The sequence below is a fragment of the Hemiscyllium ocellatum genome, chromosome 17 (genome assembly GCF_020745735.1).
Source record: "Hemiscyllium ocellatum isolate sHemOce1 chromosome 17, sHemOce1.pat.X.cur, whole genome shotgun sequence".
NCBI classification, from domain to species: Eukaryota; Metazoa; Chordata; class Chondrichthyes; order Orectolobiformes; family Hemiscylliidae; genus Hemiscyllium; species Hemiscyllium ocellatum.
In genome coordinates, this window is record NC_083417.1 from 29,198,487 (window position 1) to 29,219,145 (window position 20,659).

General features: G+C 41.6%; 1 protein-coding gene across 1 annotated transcript; it reads right to left on the reverse strand.

The window, feature by feature from the left end:
• Positions 1-92: 92 nt before the first annotated feature.
• On the reverse strand, positions 93-19,187 carry cdt1 (chromatin licensing and DNA replication factor 1). The gene is made up of 10 exons (XM_060837639.1): positions 18,509-19,187; positions 12,449-12,535; positions 12,027-12,253; positions 11,705-11,899; positions 9,584-9,729; positions 8,339-8,442; positions 5,466-5,654; positions 4,329-4,481; positions 3,504-3,705; positions 93-757 (listed from the first exon to the last, which is right to left on the reverse strand). Exons 1-10 carry the CDS (start codon positions 19,034-19,036, stop codon positions 594-596), a joined length of 1,995 nt encoding a protein of 664 aa, XP_060693622.1. The 5' UTR covers positions 19,037-19,187; the 3' UTR covers positions 93-593.
• Positions 19,188-20,659: the final 1,472 nt, after the last annotated feature.

Consider the following 20,659-nt stretch of genomic DNA (forward strand, 5'->3'; position numbering starts at 1 on the left):
GGGCAATATATATTGTCTCAATCAACAACACCCATATCCTATGAATGATTTTTGCCATGACTTTTATTTACAATTAAATAATTTATCATCCAAATACAAAATTTCCTTTCAAACGAGGTAACATTTTATCAAATTTTGTCAATTTTCAAAAGTGTTCCTCCACATGAACATTCCATTTGTTAGAACATCAACCAGTGATATCTTTCATTACACTGACCAGTGTCCAGGTCTATATCCTGCTATTCATTTTCAAACACAGCATATCTGCTCCCGAACATAATTCAAGTTTTACTCAAAAATAAATCTAATGCTTTGAACTGACAGGACAAAGTTTAATTTATTTCCCTATCCCATTTTAAAATCATCACCAGAAACTCAAGTATCAAGAATGGAATTTACAATAAACCCAAGGATTGTACCAAGATTTCGCAAAAAGAAATATAGTGCATAATTGCAGAACAAACCACCCAGAACAGTTCATATCAAGAAACAAAACACATCTTTCTCCTATAAACAGATCCATATAGTTCACAGTTTTATATTTGGCTTTCAAACTTCAGCTCTGTATAGAACTTTCAGGTCTATTTAAAAACTTATGCCTTTTCTTCTTCTTTAATCTTTTCTGCAATTTTCTTTGCAACCACATTTAACTCCATGTTCTTGTTTAGCTTCAGGTACACATCTTTGCGGATTTTGTGGATGCTCAGCCAATCTGGAACAACATTAGCTAGTAATTGCAAATGTTTCTCCATATCACCTGAAATTTAAGAAAAATAAAATCACTGAATACACAAATTTCAATAGTAAGGCATTCAAATAGCTGATACAGGAAATTCTGAAACAATCTCATCAAAGTTATACAAAATAAGGTGCCTACAGGGGCACTAAAGGGCCCAGTCTAATTAAAGATGAGCAATCTTTCAGAAGATGTTAATGGTTAAGCCAGTCCTCTTGATTCAACCTCTCCAGATCCTAAAGCCACATCATTCAAGTTCAGTTGTTTTTAGACATCTCTATTAGTCTTCATGTAAATCTACTCCAGGAGTTGACTACTTGTGCGTACAATTTCGTGATCCACTACATTTACCTTTTCTAGTCCTTTATCACTACAAGATAATTGCCAGAAAAGACTGACTTATTAAGAGCTTGGAGAACAGAAGGCAGTACTGTATGTTTTCTCTGCACTGCTTCCGTATTTCAACATCACTTTTGATTTGGGAACCACACCTGGAAGATATGGCCTGACAGAGACACAAAACAGTTCAGTCAAACCACATCCAAATTATATTCTACTTTTCTGGCTATTCAGTTTGCTGTCTATATTATGAACAAGATTAGGTTTCATGCTGGCTTCCAAAACAGCCTACTTCAACACTATTCATGGAGAACGCAACCTGCTTTTCCCTCCAACTGAGTCAAATTTTTATCTACCCAATTTCACTTCCTACATTCATATTCCATTACAATGCTCATTTCATGCCAACTTACACAAATCCACTTCTTCAGGTTGCTTGACATCACCTGCTAATTTTATTTCACTGAACCAAGTTGGAAAGTTTGAATTAAAGGCATTTCTGTTCACTAGAGAGAGAAGTGGAAATTGAGAGTCCAAGAGTCGTCTACACAGTTTGTCCTTCCTTCCCAACACAAGTAAGAATTTGCATTTAACAGTTTAGTGTTTACACTGAATCCCTCGTGCTTCTCATGTGGAACTCTGATCAAATACCATGAAAGGAATTTCAGACAACTTACCCATACCATGGCTTGATTATTAGCTTGATGGGCGTTACCACTGTTGTTTATCATGCTAAACTGAACTGATCAGAAAGGTCTACAGGTACAATTCATGGCATACATCAATTTTAATGTAGCAAAGCGGCTACCACAATTTGTTTTTGTTAAAGGATTCAGTCAGAGTGTGTGACAGTGGCTGAGCCAGCATTTATTGCACATCCTTAATTGCCCTTGAGAGGTTTGCAGTAAGTTGCATTCTTGCATTGCTGCAGTCCATTTGGTGTTGGTATACCCACAATGCTATTAGGGAGAGAATTCCAGGATTTTCACAGTGACACTGAAGGAATAGCAAAACATTGCCAAGTCTGCATATTGAGTAGCTTGGAGGATGACATGCAGGCACCTGTGCTCCCATGTATCTAATGCCTTGTCCTTCTCAATAGTACTGCCTGAGGGTTTGGAAGGTACTGCGTAAGGAGCCTTGGAGAATTTCTGCAGTCCATCTTGTAGATGGTCTACTGAGCATAGGTGGTGGAGGAACTAAACATTTGTGGATGTGGTACCAATAGAGTGGGAATTGGTTTTCATATTCCAGGGGAAGGAAAAACAAGAAATAAAACCAGGTGGCAGTTTCCGGGGAGTTACAGCTTGGCAAAGTTCTATGTCAAGCTAAGTACAGGGATACTACAGAGGTCATGTGGTAAAGTGGGGAGTATCATTGCCTTTGACCAGCTCTGGGTTCAACCCCAACTGCAGGACTTGATGCACAGGGGATGTGCACCCATTTCATGACCAATGCCTATTGCAGGCATCAAGAGTGGGAGTATGTTCTGGCCAGCCATGCTTGATGTGCAATGACACCCCGCAAATTACAGCCTCTGACATTTGGCTAGCAACAGGAAACTCTGCTTTGGAAACAAGAATTAACATGTGCTATGGCTGCTGCACATAGCATGTGGAAGGGAACAGAAAAAGAAAGGAATTGTGATAGTGGTAGATGTAGATTCATGTAAAAAAATTATTGGGCAAGGTGTTAAAAGGCTGTCCTTGTCCATATCCCAGTTGATATTATCTCTACAGTTAAACAGAAGAACGTGGAAATTAGGTTGATGGCATTTGGTTGTATAATTTTTCATGCAGACTGAACAACCTTCACTATAAATGAATAGAATTGCAATAAAATTTTCTGCATTAAATAAAACAGGCACAGCTTACAGTACCTTATAAAATAAATATAAACAGGTCTGGAAGGAGTGCTGTTTTAAACTTTGGGCGGCACAGTGGCTCAGTGGTTAGCATTGCACCTCACAGCACCAGGGTCCCAGGTTCGATACCAGCCTTGGGTGACTGTCTGTGTGGAGTTTGCACATTCTCCCCGTGTCTGTGTGGGTTTCCTCCAGGTGCTCCGGTTTCCTCCCACAATCCAAAGATGTGCAGGTCAGGTGAATTGGCCATGCTGAATTGTCCATAGTGTTAGGTGCATTAGTCAGAGGGAGATGGGTCTGGATGGGTTACTCTTTGGAGGGTCAGTGTGGACTTGTTGAGCCGAAGGGCGTGTTTGCACACTGTAGGGAATCTAATCTAATGTAATGTAATTAAGTTTGCAATCATGAAAAAAGTGTAGCAGTACATTTTCACAGCGACATAAAGCATTACATTTCTGCAGAATTGATTTATGAAAAAGGTCTTCACTACAGTAACCTCTAGGTCAGCGTCAGAGTTTATCTGCAATACAAGAATTATTAACCATCAATTTGTTAATGAATTACCTATGGGCATCATTGAGCGATAGCTGTCAACCACTCTATTGCAAGCCACTGACATAACCAAGGCTGGTTTCCTCTCTGCCACAAAGACGTTGCGTAGAATTCTTGATATGTCAGGCAGGCGCATCATCATATTGAGGCGCTCTGTTTGTGCAGCAGTTCTGGTCATTGTTGCCTGCATTTTTTCAGCTTCTTTTGCACGAATCTATGACAAGTATTAATTATTAGTGCTTCTCTCTACAAATCAATATACAGTTAACTCTAGAATACAAATATCTAACAAGCAAAATATAGAAATACTGCATTACATGAAAAAAGGAAAAGAACCTCATTGTAATCACCAAAGTGTACAAATTAATCATAAAGCTGTCCTCAACAAGAGAAAGCAAATGGTGCACTGTATATAATGGAGACAGGGAAGAAGCCCTGATCAACAAGGTAATGATGGTGAAGTTTTCTTAAATACTGTTACAAGAATTAGTTATATATTTGAACACATGGCAAAATTGCACAATGCTTTTGGAAATAGCATTCCAGATACTTCAAAAATAATTACACGTACGACAACAACACTGTAGGCTGCCACTCTCATTTTACAAAAACACAAATAAGGCAAAAGCACACGTTCATTCTTCTTTTCCACACCAAGCATAAGGGAAATTAAAGCACCAAACTGTTAAGTGATTGTGACTGAAACTAAGTTGCTATGACTAACATTAGTATTCAACCAGTGGATATTAACTACATTGTCCTACAAACATGGTGAGAAGGATATTATAGACTCATTAAGTTTAAATTTTACATCTCTACACATCAGTCTGAGCTTACCCTCTCTAACAGACTCTGGGAAATCCCTTTCAATGCATTAGAAGCAGGAGAAGGACTGGGGCTCATTGGTTTTGGCTCCACCTTCTGCTCAGTATGAGCAGCCATAGCAGCTTCTGCAGTTTTAAGGGCCATATTAGCAAGGGCTTTCTCCATCTGAAAATGCACAATTGAGACAAGTATAACATTTAGTATAGTACATTTATAGTAATGGAAAATACAGACAAGGAAAAATTAAAGGCACTCTGACTGCACAGAGCTTTTGCAAAAACCACTGATGGTCTAACCGTACAAATTGAGGTTAACAGATATGATTTAATTACTGTTATGGATATATGGCTACCAAGATTAAGAAATGCCTTTGGCCAAAGGGGACCAAGTTGTCTTTGTTCAGCAGTGATTTCATGTTAACATGCAGGTGCAGCAAGCAGTTAGGAAGATAAATGGTTTGTTAGCCTAAGTTCCTCAGGGATTTGAGTTGAAGAGTAAAGATGACTTGCTGCAGTCATTTTGAGCCTTGGTAAGACCACACCTGTGGACAGTTTTTCGTCTCTTTATCCAGGGAATGATGCAGTTGCCGTACAGGGAATGCAGAGGTTCACCAGGTTACTCCTGGAATGGCAGGATCGTTTTATGAAGAGACGGTTGGACATTTCCTACAGTTTCAAAGAATGAGATGTGATCTTACTGAACTGTGTAAAATTCCTGTAGGGCGTGACAGAATGAATAGCGACAAAATGTTTCACCTGGCTGGTGACTCTAGAACAATGAGTCATATCTTGGGATGAGGGGTAGGTCGTAGAAGTCTGAGACGAGGAGGAACTTCTTCATTCAAAATCAGTGAATCTTTTGGAATTTTCTCCCCCAGCGAATTGTGAAATCTCAGTCAGTAAGCATGTTCAAGACATAAATCAACAGATTGCCAGATAATGTGAGCAAGGCATATGGAGATACTGTGGCAAGATGGCACTGAAGAAATGATCAGCCTTTTATTTAATTAAATGATGGAGCAAGCTTGATGGACTCAATGGCATACTTTATGCCTGTGCAATGTTTAAACACAAAGACCCCACTATCTCACCCCGCACTACCAGACAGGTGGAGATTTTAGATTAGATCGGATTATTGGCATATCAGTACCTTTGGTGTCATCATACTGCGAGCTTTATCAAGGACCTCTTGAGCAGTTGTTAACTTCTCTAAATCGGGGGGCTTGGGCAGTTCAGCAGCAGCAATATCTGGAATTTCATCGATATTAAAACGTGGGTGCCAGCGTGCAATCTTGTCATCTGGTACATACATTGGAGGGTTAAGAGAGGCCAGGAAAATCTGGTAAAAAATAAACAAAATAAGTGAGACTGCATTTTTAAAAAATTCAGTTTCACCTTATGATTAAGACAAATTTTACAGTCACAGCAGGAATTATGCACTTGTTCATGCATATTGCTGTTCTCCATAGGCCTCACTCTAAAGAATGTTAACGAGAATCAGCCAGCACTGTCACGATGTGTGCAAGTGCAGAAGGTACCATTTATCCTTTCACCTTCTAATCATACAAATGGGTGACATGGTGACTCAGTGGTTTGCACTGCTGCCTTTGTACCAGGGACCCAGGTTCGATTCCAACCTCAGGCGAATGTCTGTGTGGAGTCTGTATATTCTCCTGTGACTATGTGGGTTTCCTCCCCCATTTCCAAAGATGTGCAGGTTAGTTGGATTGGCCATGGGAAATGCAGGAATACTGATCTAAGTGCCAGCAAAAGCCTCAAATTTTACTGTTGCTGGCAATGACACAGTGAAATGAACCACAGGTTTTTCAGTTAATCCAGTGACCTGGCTATCAGGTTAATTAAGGCACAGTCTTGCATTGAACAACACTCGCCTCTAGAGGGATTGGATTGGGAGAGGTGTATGGGTCACAAAGATGTACAGCACAGAAACAGATCCTTCAGTCCAACTAATCCCTGCCAAACATATCCCAACCTAATTTAGTCCCATTTGCAAGCATTTGGCCTGTATCACTCTAAACCTTTCCTATTTATATACCCATCCAGATGACTTTTAAGTGTTGCAATTGTACCAGCCTCCGCCACTTCCTCTGGCAGCTCATTCCATACAAGTACCACCATATGTGAGAAACGTTGCCTTGTCTACTTACCCTATCCATGCCACTCATGATTTTATAAACTCCTTTAAGATCACCCCTCAGCCTCCGACACTCCAGGGAAAACAGCCCCAGCCTATTCAGCCTCCCCCTATAGCTCAAACCTTCCAACCCTGGCAACATCCTTGTAAATCTTTTCTGAACCCTTTCAAGTTTCACAACATCCTTCCTATGGCAAGGTGTCCAGAATTGCATGCAATATTCCAAAAAATGGCCGAGCCATCATATTGTAAGTCGCAACATGACTTCCCAACTCAATACTCTGACCAATAAAGGAAAGCATACCAAATGCCTTCTTCACTATCTTTACCTACAACTCTACTTTCGAGTATGAACCTGTATTCCAAGATCTCTTTGTTCAGCAACACGCCCTAGGATCTTGCCATTAAGTATGTAGGTCCTGCTCTCAGTATGGACTTTCTGGGCCAAATTGCCCATCTCTGCACTGTATTCTAAAACATGCAGCAAATAACATGGCCGGAGGAAACATGACTTGGGGATAATGGACAGACTGCAAAATAAAGTGCCAATAAAGGAATTACTTCAAGTACATTTACTAGTAAAACGCAGACTAAATTTCAAATTTTATTTTCTGTTTGATTATATTTTCAGATTAAAAACAGCTCAAATAAAATATTCAACAGACTAACGTTTTACTAAGAGCCCCAGGATTTTTACCCACCTCTGCACTATGGAATTTAAGAAAAACATGATTTCACAGGATTAGGGTTCTGCTGGCTGGGCCAACAATTATTGCCCACTGTAAATGCCCAAGAGATGCTGATGGTGTGCTGCTTCCTTCAACTGCTGCAGTCTGTAAAGTTTAGAACCATCTTCCTAGAGAATTCCAATATTTTGAACCTGCAGCCATGATGGAATAGCAACATAGTTCCAAGTCAAAATGGGGTGTTGTTGGAGGTGAATTTGCAGATGGAGTTGTTGCATCTGCACCTATCCAGCCAAGTAGAATTTTCCTTCATACTTCAAACTGTGCCTTTAGATCGTGGACAGACTTTAGGCAGTTCAAAGTTGAGTTAGCCATTGCAGAACCCCTAGGCTCTGATGTGCTCTTAGGGGCCATATTAGTTATATGTTTGGACCAGTTCAGTTTCTTGCCAAAGGCAACCCCAATACATTGATAATGAGGCATTCGGTGATGGTAATGCCATTGAATTGACGCAGAGATTGTTAATTTGTTCTTATTGGTGACGGTCATTGGCTAGCACTAGGGTGGCATGCAAGTAACTTGTCACTAAACCAAAAAGTTAATGCTGTCCACATCTTTCTGCATTTGGACTTGGACTGTTTCAACATCAGACGAGTTACAAATCGTAGTGAATATTAATCAATGAATGTGCCCACATCTTATTGGATGAGGGGAAGGTGAAGCAGCTTGAAGATATTTGGAGCGAGGGAACAGGCCTAAAGGAAATCAACAACAATGTCTCCGGACTAGGATGGTTGACCTCCAACAATCAAAACTTGGTGTCCTGATGTCCATTAAATTCAGTTTTACTGGGATCTTTGAAACACTGTCAGCTATGATTTGTTAGTGCTAAACATGTTCACTTTTGAAAACATATACTATCTTCTGTCTTAGTACACCTGTAATACTGGTGAATTGTATTAAAGACAAAAGCAAAACCCAGCTCAACCTGTACTCAAAATGGCAAAACTGATCAAACTGCCAGCAAAAGCCTCAAATATGCTGGCAACAGTGAACTGGACCACAAGTTTTTCTTTGTTATACCAGTGACATGGCTTTCAGGTTAATTAAGCTATAATATTGCATTGAACAACACTCACCTTTAGAGTCAAGACAAAATGTCCTGTTGGAGCACCTGCTTACCTTATGGTATTGTTTCACAATGCTCACAAGATTTCGGCTGAAGATATGACGTCGCGAGAGTAAGCGAGATGCTGTTAGCTGTCTATGACCATCAGAATTCTCCTCTTGGGATGATGAGAGAGATGGGAAATAAGTGTTTAAAAACTTTTTAAAAAGTATCCTTCAGATTCCTTTTTCCCCTAAAAGCAGTAACTCTGGTGATATTCTGTCCCATAGTTACCTCTGTAACATCTGACAGCCTAAGGGTAAGCAACAACTTTTTAAGAAGTACAATACAATTGAGCCTAATTTTATCTTTGTGATTATCCATTTATCGATAGTTAAAAATCACAACAGTAGGTTATAGTCCAACAGATTTATTTGGAAGCACTAGCTTTTGGAACTAGTTGACGACCACCTGATGAAGGAGCAGCGCTCCGAAAGCTAGTGCTTCCAAATAAACCTTTTGGACTTTACTGTGACGTTGTGATTTTTAACTTTGTCCACCCCACTCCAACACCAGCTCCTCCAAATCATATTTTTTTCAACAAGTAGTCATTGTTCCCAGCCTCAATATACTGAGATCAGCTGTCACCCAAGTAGATAGCATGGGATCCAAAAGGGGAACTGACCCTAGAATATTCTGACCGATGCAGCCACCATTGTCCAGCTAAGAATGAAAAAGGTCAACGAAAAAAAAATTAACTTCGACTGAAGAGTCAAAAGCACCTCAAGTAATGACAGTTATTTATACCTATTTCTTGCCCATTTGCCTCACAAAGAAACAGAACTCAACTATAATCGCAGAAAGATGTAGGAGCCATTTGGCCTTATTCAGTCTGCTTTGCCATTCGATCATGGCTAATATGTTTCTCAACCCCATTCTCCTAGCTTCTCCCAATAATCATTGATCCCCTTGCTAATCTAGAACCTTTCTATCTTCTATTAGAACTTGGATGCTATAACTCAACTTTCATTTATATCGGTCAATTGAATCCTGATTTGATTGCGCATGTACCTCTTTATGGTAGTAACAATTTTTGGATTACATCGATAGGAAAAAGTTATTTACATTGGGAGTTATTAAATATTATGCTAGCTAAAAGCGGAAACGTTGATTTAAGTCTGTTGGAATTTATGCAATTGTTGCCCTGAGTCAAATCCATGTCATTTAAAAAATAAACTTTAAAAGGAAAGCAAAACGAACTGGTAAAAAGTCACTACTCAAACAAAGCCAAACTCTCCAATATAATTCATATCATTTACCTCCTTCAAACTCAGGATCAATGGTGAGTTGGTAGCTGGACCTTTTCAGAGAGTCACTCCATGTTGGGATTCCCTTTTCCTGTCTGAACTTATATGCAGAAGGGTATACTGTCTTTATCTGCCCAACATTTCGTTCTTCAAATTTCCTACAAAAGATATTAGAAGGTAACCACTCAAGTAAACTAAAAAAAAACCTACTAATTATTTCAACAATAAAGTTTACTGGTTTTGTAGGTATTTTGTTTACAATTCACAGTTCAGGTATTCCACTCAAACTGCCATTCCAGCAAGATAATTAGATTAAAAATACAAATTTGCTCCCCAGGTCCACTAAATTTCTCAATAACTCCTTCAATCAATTTTCATTGTTTCCCAAACCTTCAAAAATGTCAAGTTTGGAAAACAGGTATTGACATTTTAAAAGAAAAAGCTTGTGTCTCAACGAACACACCATATCCATTGTTCAGTAATTGGGAAAGTGATGAGAATTATGACAAAAACACATTTTACCCAAAACTAAATTATTATTCTGTCTACGTAAAAAGGCCATGCTTCAAATTTATTCTGTAACAAGTATTTTGAGGGCTGATGGGTTATTATATCAAGCAAGAGTTTTCAGAAGAATTCTAGTGGATATATTCTTTCTTCCTTAATTCTCAGAGCCAGGATTAGATACAATTCACCTGTGTAATATTAATTGTCACCTTCCGTCGATTGTCCATCAGTATGCTAAGATAAAAGGCGTGAGATTTATGTATATTTTATATGGGTTTTCTGTCTCTCTAAAGATTAACCCACAAATCATTCTGTAACAATGGCAATTTTATTTTCAAACGCAATGTGTAAGAAAGACTTCTTAGGGAACAGTGAGCTTTTGTTTATACTAGGAGAGTATACAATCAAAGAAAACAATGCAGTACATTACACGTTTTCAAATGGAAGATGCAGAAATCTTTTGGGGGAAGAAAGAGGAAACACTCAAAAGCTTGAAAAAAAAGGTTTTCTTTTTGGCCAGTTCTGCAAGGTTTTTTAGCTGAAAACGGATGCTTAAAGCAGCTGCACTTGAGAAAGGGAAATGATGGTTTAAAATAGTTAAAAATAGGTTATCTGAAACAATCATAAAGTGCTGGAGAAACTCAGAAGGTCAAGCAGCATCTTTAGACAGAAAAACCGTTCTCGAGGAGAGTTTACGTTTTGGGCCCCTGATGCAAGGCTCGCGCACGAAACGCCAACTCTCCCGCTCCTCGGATGCTGCCTGACCTACTGTGCTTTCCAGCACAAAACTATTTAACTCAGATCTCCAGTCGTCACTACCCTCCCGAAAAGCAGTTCTGAAGGGGTCACTGGACTCAAATTTAACACTGTTTTTCTCTCTGCAGATGCTGCCAGAACTGCTAAATTGCTTCAGCATCCTGTTTTTGTTACTCAAGTTTAAAAGTGTTTGATTAAAACACTGAAGGGGTTAATTGAAACTGAGAAAGTTTAGATTTAGTTATAGGAGGACCCCAGGAAAAGAATATTACATATTTCCAGTCAAAGATTAAGTCAAATTAAGTAAAACCCTATGTTGGATAGAGAAAGGGATTTTCTCTGGAGTTTGAATACCCAAAGGCCATGCTTCAAATTTATTCCGTAACAAGTATTTTGAGGGGCGATGGATTTAATGGGGTTGAACTTTTACTGCACATTTAGAAATCTTTAAACATGTATCACCTAAATAGAAACAAAAACAGAAATTTCTGAAAAAAAAACTCAGTAGGTCCAGCAGCATCTGTGGAGATAAATCAAGAGGTAAAGTTTCAAGTTCAGTGACCCTTCTTCAGAATGGGTGTTCCAGTTTCGAAGAAGGGTCACTGGACCTGAAATGTTAACTCTTGATTTCCCTCCACAGATGCTGCCAGACCTGCTGAGATTTTTCTGCAATTTCTGTTTTTTGTTTCTGATTTCCAGCATTCGGAGTTTTGTTTTTTGTGTAAAAAGGTTGCTTATTTGAATATACCTTTGTTTCTTTTACATAATAAACTTTTCTTGTTGTTAAACCTCAACCTGCTTTACTAATTGACTCCACCTGGGATCTGACTTATTCAATAAAACATCAATTGAGTTGATAACTATACTCACTTCCTCATCATGTCCTGGACACCTTGTTTTACCTTGGCAAAGGTAATGGTCTCAGAACGATTGAACAACATGCTCACAACAGTGTCCATACTACGGAACATCTCTGCTAACAGCTTGTACTTGAAAGGCAGGGTCAACCCTGGTGGAACATCCTGTGCCAAGTTGTGGAAACGCTGATATGCTGGCGTCTTTACCCTGGAAAAGCATGAATTATGAAAACTGGAGGGCTCACACGTTCAACAAACTACTCCATAAATTTTTTTTCATTTTTGAAAATTTTACATGTTATTAAACCTTCTACACATCATCCTTCATTCCTCACCTCTCCTCTGCACCTGATGTCACCACCTGTTCAGCTGTTTTCTTCTGTTCTTCCTTATTTTCTTGTACTTTCAGTTCCAGTTCTCGAACCCGTTTAAGACGGCTCTTAATATCACTATCCACTTCTGATGCAGAAGCAAGTGAGCCCGATACTGGTGCAAGTTTCTGGATTCGGTGCAACCGAGCTTTTAACCCTGAGAGACCTTCCTTTGCAGGTGTTGTGCCAGTCTACAAGAAACATACATTGAAGAATCAAGACATGGCTTTGATCCTAAATTCATTTAAAGTGATTGTTGTAAAATAGTCTGGTGTATGATCTTTAATCCAACATTCTTTTTGTACAAAGGATGCACTGCAATTGAACAGAATGGTTTGCAGATCAATTGCCTAAACATTTCCTGAAAATGTGCATCAATGCCATACCTGCTTGTTCCTTCCATTTGACCTTTGCAGACCCAGAGGCGTGGAAATCGCTTTCCTTAAAGTTTTTGGCTCATAGATCGACAAATCCTAAATAAAAACACCAAAATTCATTAGCGTCAGCAGCTTCAGATATATGGGCTGTAAAAGAAACACTGTCCCAGAGAATAGATTAAAAATAACAGAGCATCTGCCATGCTTATAGTTATAAACGACTTAGCAATAAATGAATAGAAATAATTAAGTGATTCTGATCTTTATATGTAGAGTGGAGAACCAGAATACTGTAGTTATTGATTACAGATACCACTTGGAATACGGGCAAATCTGGGCATCAAACTTTAGGAAAGATACAGGAGCAAATTACTGTAGATGCCGGAAACCGTACTGAAAATAAAAAATGCTGAAGATCTCAGCGGTCAGACAGTCCACGTGACTCGAAACATTAACTTGCTTTCTCTCCATGAATGCTGCCTAAACAGCTGTGATCTCCAGCTTTTATTTTCACTAAGGATGGATCATTTGGCCGTGAGGGAGCATGACATGAGTTTACAAAAATGATGCCTGGATTTCAGAGGTTAAGTCTGAAGGGATGATTCAAATTAGGCCCACGTTCACTAGAATTTAGAAGGTTAAAGTGTGATTTGATCAACGGTTTCAGGATACAGTATTAACAGGAAAGTACAGAGTAGATGAAGATAAGCTACTTCCAACGGTTGGAGATTCTAGAACCGGGGGCACTGTCTGAGACTTAGGGGAGGCTGTTCAGGAGAGATACTAGGAAGCATTTCAACACAAGGGTGGTAGATGTTTGGAACTCTCTTCCACAGTGAATGTTGGATCAGTTGTTAATTTTAAAATTGAATTAGATAACTTTTCTTTTGTGAAGCAAAAGTACTAAGGGATCTGGGCTCAAGGCAGGAATACAGGATAAGACTACAGATCAACCATGATCTCAATAAATGGCAGAATAGATTCCAGGAATAAGTGGCCTACTCCTGTTCCTATAGTCAAAAATAAACATCCAAACTTCCTTGTAAAATTTTATTCACATCCAAGGGGCTAAACGGGGCATTGGTAAAACAGTTTATCTAAAAGATAGAATTGTTGGCAGCACAGAACCTAAGTTGAGTCAAGATCATATCTCGAGTCTTTGCTGTTGATTAAGAACAAATTAAAGCAAACCCCAATATGGAATTCACTTAAAGGGGCTCCACACCATTAACCAATATCATTTAAAAAAAACCCTACGTAATTTTTTTTTGGCACTGCTGTTTAAAGACGGTCTTAAAGCAACTGCAGTAGCACACAAGGCACTGCATTATAGAAACAAATGGGAGTTACAATGGGACATGGAAAGTACCATGATACCTCTACCGCCATCATTTATAGATGCCTGGTTTATAACAAAAGCGCTGCAGTTACAGAAAAGATCCAGTATCACCTCCATTCACCCCAAAACAAACCTAGACATTTCAAAGAGTGGTGACTCAGCATTATCATGGACCAGGCCAGACCCCATCAAAACATTTCAAGAAATGAGCCTGGACTCTAACCTTGCTAGGTGTTTTAAGCAAGTGTAGAGTGGACATTCCAGGAGGGATGCAGTTGGCCCAACCACTTAGTTTAAAACAAACAGAGCTTATTTGCAATATTACCGAATGAAAACACAAACAAAAGAGAACACAATATAGAATAATTTAACCTATGTGAAAACCCAGCTTAATGACGCTGTTCCAAATACTTGCAACAATCCCCAGAAACACCCCTTGGCACAAATGGTAAAATCAAACACAGGGTCCTACAGGAGAGAGAGACAGATGAAAGAGGGACTCATCATGGTACATCTTCTTCCATGTAGCTGTTTTTTGGACCAGCAACCTCAAACTGAACTGACTGCTTTTAGTGAACAGCCAGACTGCTAAGAAAACCAAAATATTTGGCCCATATTGCTCTAAACGCTTCCTAATCACATACCCATCCAGATGCCTTCTAACTGTTGTAATTACATCAGCCTCGACCACTTCCAACAGCAGCTCATTCCATACATGCACAAACCTCTGCATTAAAAAGTTGCCCCCTTTCAAACTTTTCTCTTTCACCTTAAACCTATGCCCTCTAGTTCTGGACTCCCTTGCCCCAGGGAAAAGGCACTGTCTATTCACCCTATCCATGCCCCTCATTATTTTATAAACCCCGATAAAGGTAAAACTTCAACCTCCGACGCTCCAGGGAAAACAGCCCCAGCCAGTTCAGCCTCTCCCTATAGCTCAAACCCTCCAACCCTGGCAACATCCTTGTAAATCTTTTCTGAACCCTTTCAAGTTTCACAACATTCTTCCTATTGCAGGGACACCAGAATTGCACGCAGCATTCCAATGTCAAAATCTGAGATTCAAATCATAACCACAAACATTAAGAGCTCAGTTAATATTTGGAAGTAGATCCACCCCTCTTCCAGATATGTAAACTTATTTCATAATTAATGCAGAAGTGATACTATATTACTATATACTGCAACAATTGAAAAAGATCTCAAAATACACACAGTAAAAACTGACCAAAGCACCAGTCTGCTTGCCACACACAATTCTAACCCTGTAGGTATTACTTTTCGGTTATTTGCAAGTAGCTGTAGATCTTACTAACTGAATTAATATCTATAGTTCAACCCTAAAAATCCTTGAGAAGTCAGTGGTAAACTATCTTCTTGAACCCACAATATTATTCAGGCAGGAGTTCCAGAATTTTGAACCAACAGTTTAAAAAAATGATTTGCATGTCGGGGTGGTGTGTAACTCGGAGGAATTGGAGGTGATGGTGATTCCATATAGCAGGAGAAAGTGAGGTCTGCAGATGCTGGAGTATCAGAGCTGAAAATGTGTTGCTGGAAAAGCGCAGGTCAGGCAGCATCCAAGGAGCAGGAAATTCAACGTTTCGGGTATAAGCCCTTCATCAGGAATGAGGAAAGTGTGTCCAGCAGGCTAAGATAAAAAGGTAGGGAGGAGGGACTTTGGGGGAGGGGGGCAGCGATGGAGATGTGCAGCCAACCTTGGTGTTCCTGATATTAATGGTTGTGGGTTTGGAAGGCGCTGTCCTAAAGAAGCCTTGGTTAATTTCTATAGGGCATCTTGTAAATGGACACAAAGCTAATGCTAAGTGTTGGTGGTCAATGGAGTAAATGCTTGTAGATGTGTTGAAAAATTGAGTTTTGACTTATTGGCATGAGGCTTCTTGTTGGAGCTGCACCCACCCAGGCAAGTGGAAAATATTCCATCACTCTTCGGATTTGCATGCTGTGGATGTGGCAGGCTTTGGGTAGTCAAGAGATGAGTTACTTTAGAGCTTTTTGTAGGTTTGTCATTTCTACCACATACAACAAATACAGTAAAAGCACGATAGCATTCCTCCAGCACCAAGCGTGCTGCACGAACAGCACAAACCACACACATACACAGCATAAAGTGCATGCGCAAAACACATGTTAAAGTGCAATAGAAGAATGATTAAATAATAGAAATTTTTCTAGCAGCAATTCAAAGTCGTGCAAAGATTTTCAGATGTGAAAGAGTCCGATCATACTGTGTTAAGGAGCCTGATGGCTTGGGGGAATAAACTGTTGCACAGTCTGGCTGTGAGAGATCAAATGCTCCAGCATCTTCTGCCAGATGGCAGGAGGGAGAAGAGTTTGAGTGAGGAGCGTGTGGGGTCTTCCACAATGCTCTTAGCCTTTCGGAGGCAGCGTGTGATGCAAATGTCTGTAATGGAGGGAAGAGACACCTGATGACCTCAGCTGCCCTGGCTATCCGTTATAGGGTCTTACGATCAGAGATGGTGCAATTCCCAAACCAGGCAGTGATACAGCAGCTCAGGGTACTGGGAGAGAGGTTTGAGATTCTCAGCCAGGTGCATGCCAAGAAATTTGGTGCTCCTCATGATCCCAACAGGAGAGCCATCAATGTCCAGCGGAGTGGTCACTCCATGCCCTCCTGAAGTCAACAACCAGCTCTTTCGTTTTGTCCACGTTCAGAGACAGGTTGTTAGCTATGCAGCTGAAAATGTGTTGCTGGTTAAAGCACAGCAGGTCAGGCAGCATCCAAGGAACAGGATTTCCTGATGAAGGGCTCTGGCCCGAAACGTCGAATTTCCTGTTCCTTGGATGCTGCCTGACCTGCTGTGCTTTAACCAGCAACACATTTTCAGCTCTGATCTCCAGCATCTGCAGACCTCACTTTTTACTGTTAGCTATGCACCAGTGCATTGGTTGCTGCACCTCCTCTCTGTATGCTGACTTGTCATTCATGCTGATAAGACCCCTGCAGTCATATCATCAGTGGACTTGTGATTTGACCTGTGCGTCGCTGCACAGTCATGTGTCAACTAGGTGAACAGCAGTGGACTGAGCACACTTACTGCAGGATTCAGAGCATCCGATCTGTTCTTGTAGTCACTGTATTAATGAAGTGAGTCCAGTTTAACATTTGGTCCAAGGTAATATCCTAGATGTTAAGAGATGGCAATACCATGCAATAGGTAACCTTAGATTCTCCTGTTTTGGAGATGTTCATTACCTTGCACTTGTGGTGCTGAGGGTCACTGGACCCTAAATGTTAATTCAGGCCTCTCTTCACAGATGCTGCCAGACCTGCTGAGCTTTTCCCGTAATTTCTGTTTTTGTCTCCGAATTATAGCACCCTCAGTTCTTTCAGTATTTACTTACATGGTGTGAATGTTTTCATGAATTTTCACTCAAGCCCGGATATTGTCCGGGTTGTGTTGTACATGGTGACAGACTGCTTCAACAATAAATTGAGTTAACAATAGTACTGAACATTGTACACCCAGTGAGCATCCCACTTCTAACTTTATGATCGAGGGCAGGTCATTGACGAAGTAGCTGAAGTTAATTGGACCTAGCACAACACTGAAGAACTCCTGCAGAGATGACTTGGAATAGAGATGGCTTAAACTTAAGACAATCACAAACATCTTCCTTAGTGCTGGAGAGGACTCCAACCAGTTGATGGCTGCCTCAACACCCACTGACAAGTTTTGTGGGGGACCCTTGATGCCACACTTTGTCCAATATGGTCTTGGAAGTGTATGTTTCAACTAAGGCTATAATGAGGTCAGCAGCAGACTGTCATGGCAAAATCCAGACTAAGCATAATTGTTTATATGAACCCAGCACGCTGTATCCTGCTGCAGTTCCCTGGCATTTCAACAGCAGGGCTGAAAATGATTTTGGGCGGTGTTTTCTCATGATTTCGTTCTTTTGAGCCAACCATCTAAAATCATTGAAACAAATCTGAAGAAAATATGCTTTATATCTACCCAAACAAAAAAAGTTAAAGGACACAATGGTCTGCTTCCATTATGCCATATCAATGAGCCGCCATCCCGTGAGATGGGCATCCACAATACTATGCATACAGCACAATTATCTTAAGAATAGTAAAAATTATTTATCCTCAATTCTTCCTTTCGACTGGAGTCTTAAATTCTTTCTGGAACATTTTCTGCAAAATAGACTATTGCAAAAAAAAAGTGCTGGAATGATAGAACGATTCGAGCACAAAAAGAGTGCAATGTGCCTGTGCTAGCTCTCCCTAAGAACAAATGAAGCAGTTGCACCGTACCATAGTCCTACACCTTTTAAAAACAAAAATCCATATAATCATCTGATGAGATTACAAGTAGCTTTGCAAAAGGAAGGAAATCGAACTGCAACGGTCAAATTCCACAAATCGTCCTAAGGCATGGAAATGAAGAATACAAGTTAATTCTTTCCCAAACAAAATCACTGAATTAACTGAACAGATTTGTCAGCATCTGTGGGAAGGCGGCAGTTAGCGTTTCAGGAAAATTGACCATTCTCCAAAACCGTACAGAAGAAGGGTCCCTCGACCCGAGAAAACATGAACAGATGCTGCCGGACCTGCTGACTTTTGCCAGCAATTTCTGTTGTTGTTTATGATTTCCAGCAGCCGCAGCTCTTTGTTTCTTTTTTAAAAAGTCTTTCCCACCGGCTCTCCGGTGGCAGACACGTTATTAAAGTCTTACCGTGGGCTCGGGTGCTCCTTTGGGAGGCCACTGGGCATCTTGCTCCACTTCGCTCTGCTTTGGGACGGGGTTCTCCTCCTCCTCCTTGGGCTCCAACTGGAGGCATCTCCGGGCAGACGGCACCCCGGCCGCCCGCTGCGACCCCACCGCCGAGGCCGGCGCGCCATCGACGGAGGCGGAGCGGCTGCGTTTCCTGCCGGTACTGGAGCGGGAGCCGGCCCCAAGCGGCTCGCTTTTCGACGGTGTGACCAGGTCGCTGAGTGCGGGCTCTCTCTCGCTGACCTCCGCCTCTGGGTGGAGGGTCTGGCCGCCGCAGCCTCGCAGCTGGCCCGGGCTCGGCCATTCACAGGAGTCCGGTGGCTCGGAGACTGCGGGCAGCGCAGGAGGCGGGGGCGGAGCAGCAGCAGCCGCCGCCGGCCTTCCCTTTCGCGGCTGCAAGCGGCGGCCACCAGGAGACCGGGAACCTTTCAGGGCCGGCTTGGGCTTCTTGGCCTGAGGGAAGAAGTCGGTCAGTCTGGCCTGCGCCATGGCGAAGGTGAAACCCACCCTCCTTCCCCTCAGGAGAGTCACTAACTCCCGGGAGGACAGGGGTCTGCAGGTCGCTATAAGCCGGAACCGTGCTCCTTAGGCCTGGGACCGAAGTCACTCTCAGCACAGGCCTCAGGTGCTGACGGATCCCGCCACTCCGCCGGAGTTTGGCGCCAAACCTAGCACGTGACTGGTCCGCGCTGGATTGGTCAATTCCGTTGTAGAGTAGACCAATCAGTGTGTCGGCCGGAGTCCCGCGCCGCCCACCTACAGTCATCACGCCTACACCAATTGCCCCGCCCACATGCTATGGCCCCGCCCACATATTATGGCCCCGCCCATCTACAATCGCCCCGCCCCCTCCCCATTGAAGGACCAGCTGTCCGACTCCCTTTTCTGGAAGCACCGACTGTCGGAGTTAATCGGTCAGGATCTTAGCTGAGGGTCCTCCGGCTGGGAGGGAACACTCCTGTCTGGTAATTGTTCTGCGTTGTCCATTCACCCGAAGCCTGCCAGTCTCCCAGCCTGAGAACACTTCAGCGGTCCGGGACATTTGACCTCGGACCTTCGGGTGACCGTCCTCCCAAGGTGGACTTTGGGGCAGGCAACTACGAAAAGTGTTCGAGTAAAAAGTGAGGTCTGCAGATGCTGGAGATCAGAGCTGAACATGTGTTGCTGGTTAAAGCACAGCAGGTCAGGCAGCATCAGGAAAATGACGATGAAGGGCTCTGGCCCGAAACGTCGAATTTCCTGTTCCTTGGATGCTGCCTGACCTGCTGTGCTTTAACCAGCAACACATTTTCAACTACGAAAAGTGGCCGAGCAGAGGCTGATGGCTAAGTTCAGCACCCATAGGGAGGGCCTCAACCGGGACCTGGGGTTCATGTCACATTACAGGTGATCCCATTTGCACTATACACACACACACACCCTCATACACTCACACAAACCCTCTCACAGACTTTAAACCCCTTTACACTCACACATATACTCACCCTCTCACAGACAGTCATGAAACACCACACACCACCCCCCCCCCCCCTCACATACCCACATGCACACATACACATATAAGATTGTGGGGTGAATTTGCACTTGTAGAATTACATTTTACTTTGCTCAAAATCTGCATGAATCCACGTAAGATTTTGTAAATCCATTTTTTAGATTAGAATCAGTCTGACCATTGTGGCACAGACAGCCTCATAGGGAGCTAATACCTTATCTGGGCCGACATGACACCAATTATTAAAGTTCACTTGAGAATGTAACTTTTTTAAAAAAAGTTTTGTGATTTACATATGAAAGAACTGAAACCAACAAGGTCATTCTAAAAGATCAGAGACTTAACAAACAATCCAGGACTTCTTTTTTAAATTTCAGTTACATTACACGGTAAACATTTGCTATAAATTCTGTGTCTTACAATCTTATTCTCCACAATCACCTGATGAAGGAGCAGCGTTCCGAAAGCTAGTGCTTCCAAATAAACCCATTGGACTATAAGCTGGTATTGTGTGATTTTTAACTTGTACACCCCAGTCCAACACCGGCATCTCCAAATCATGACCTGATGAAGGAGCAGCACTCTCAAAGCTAGTACTTCCAAGTAAACCTCTTGAA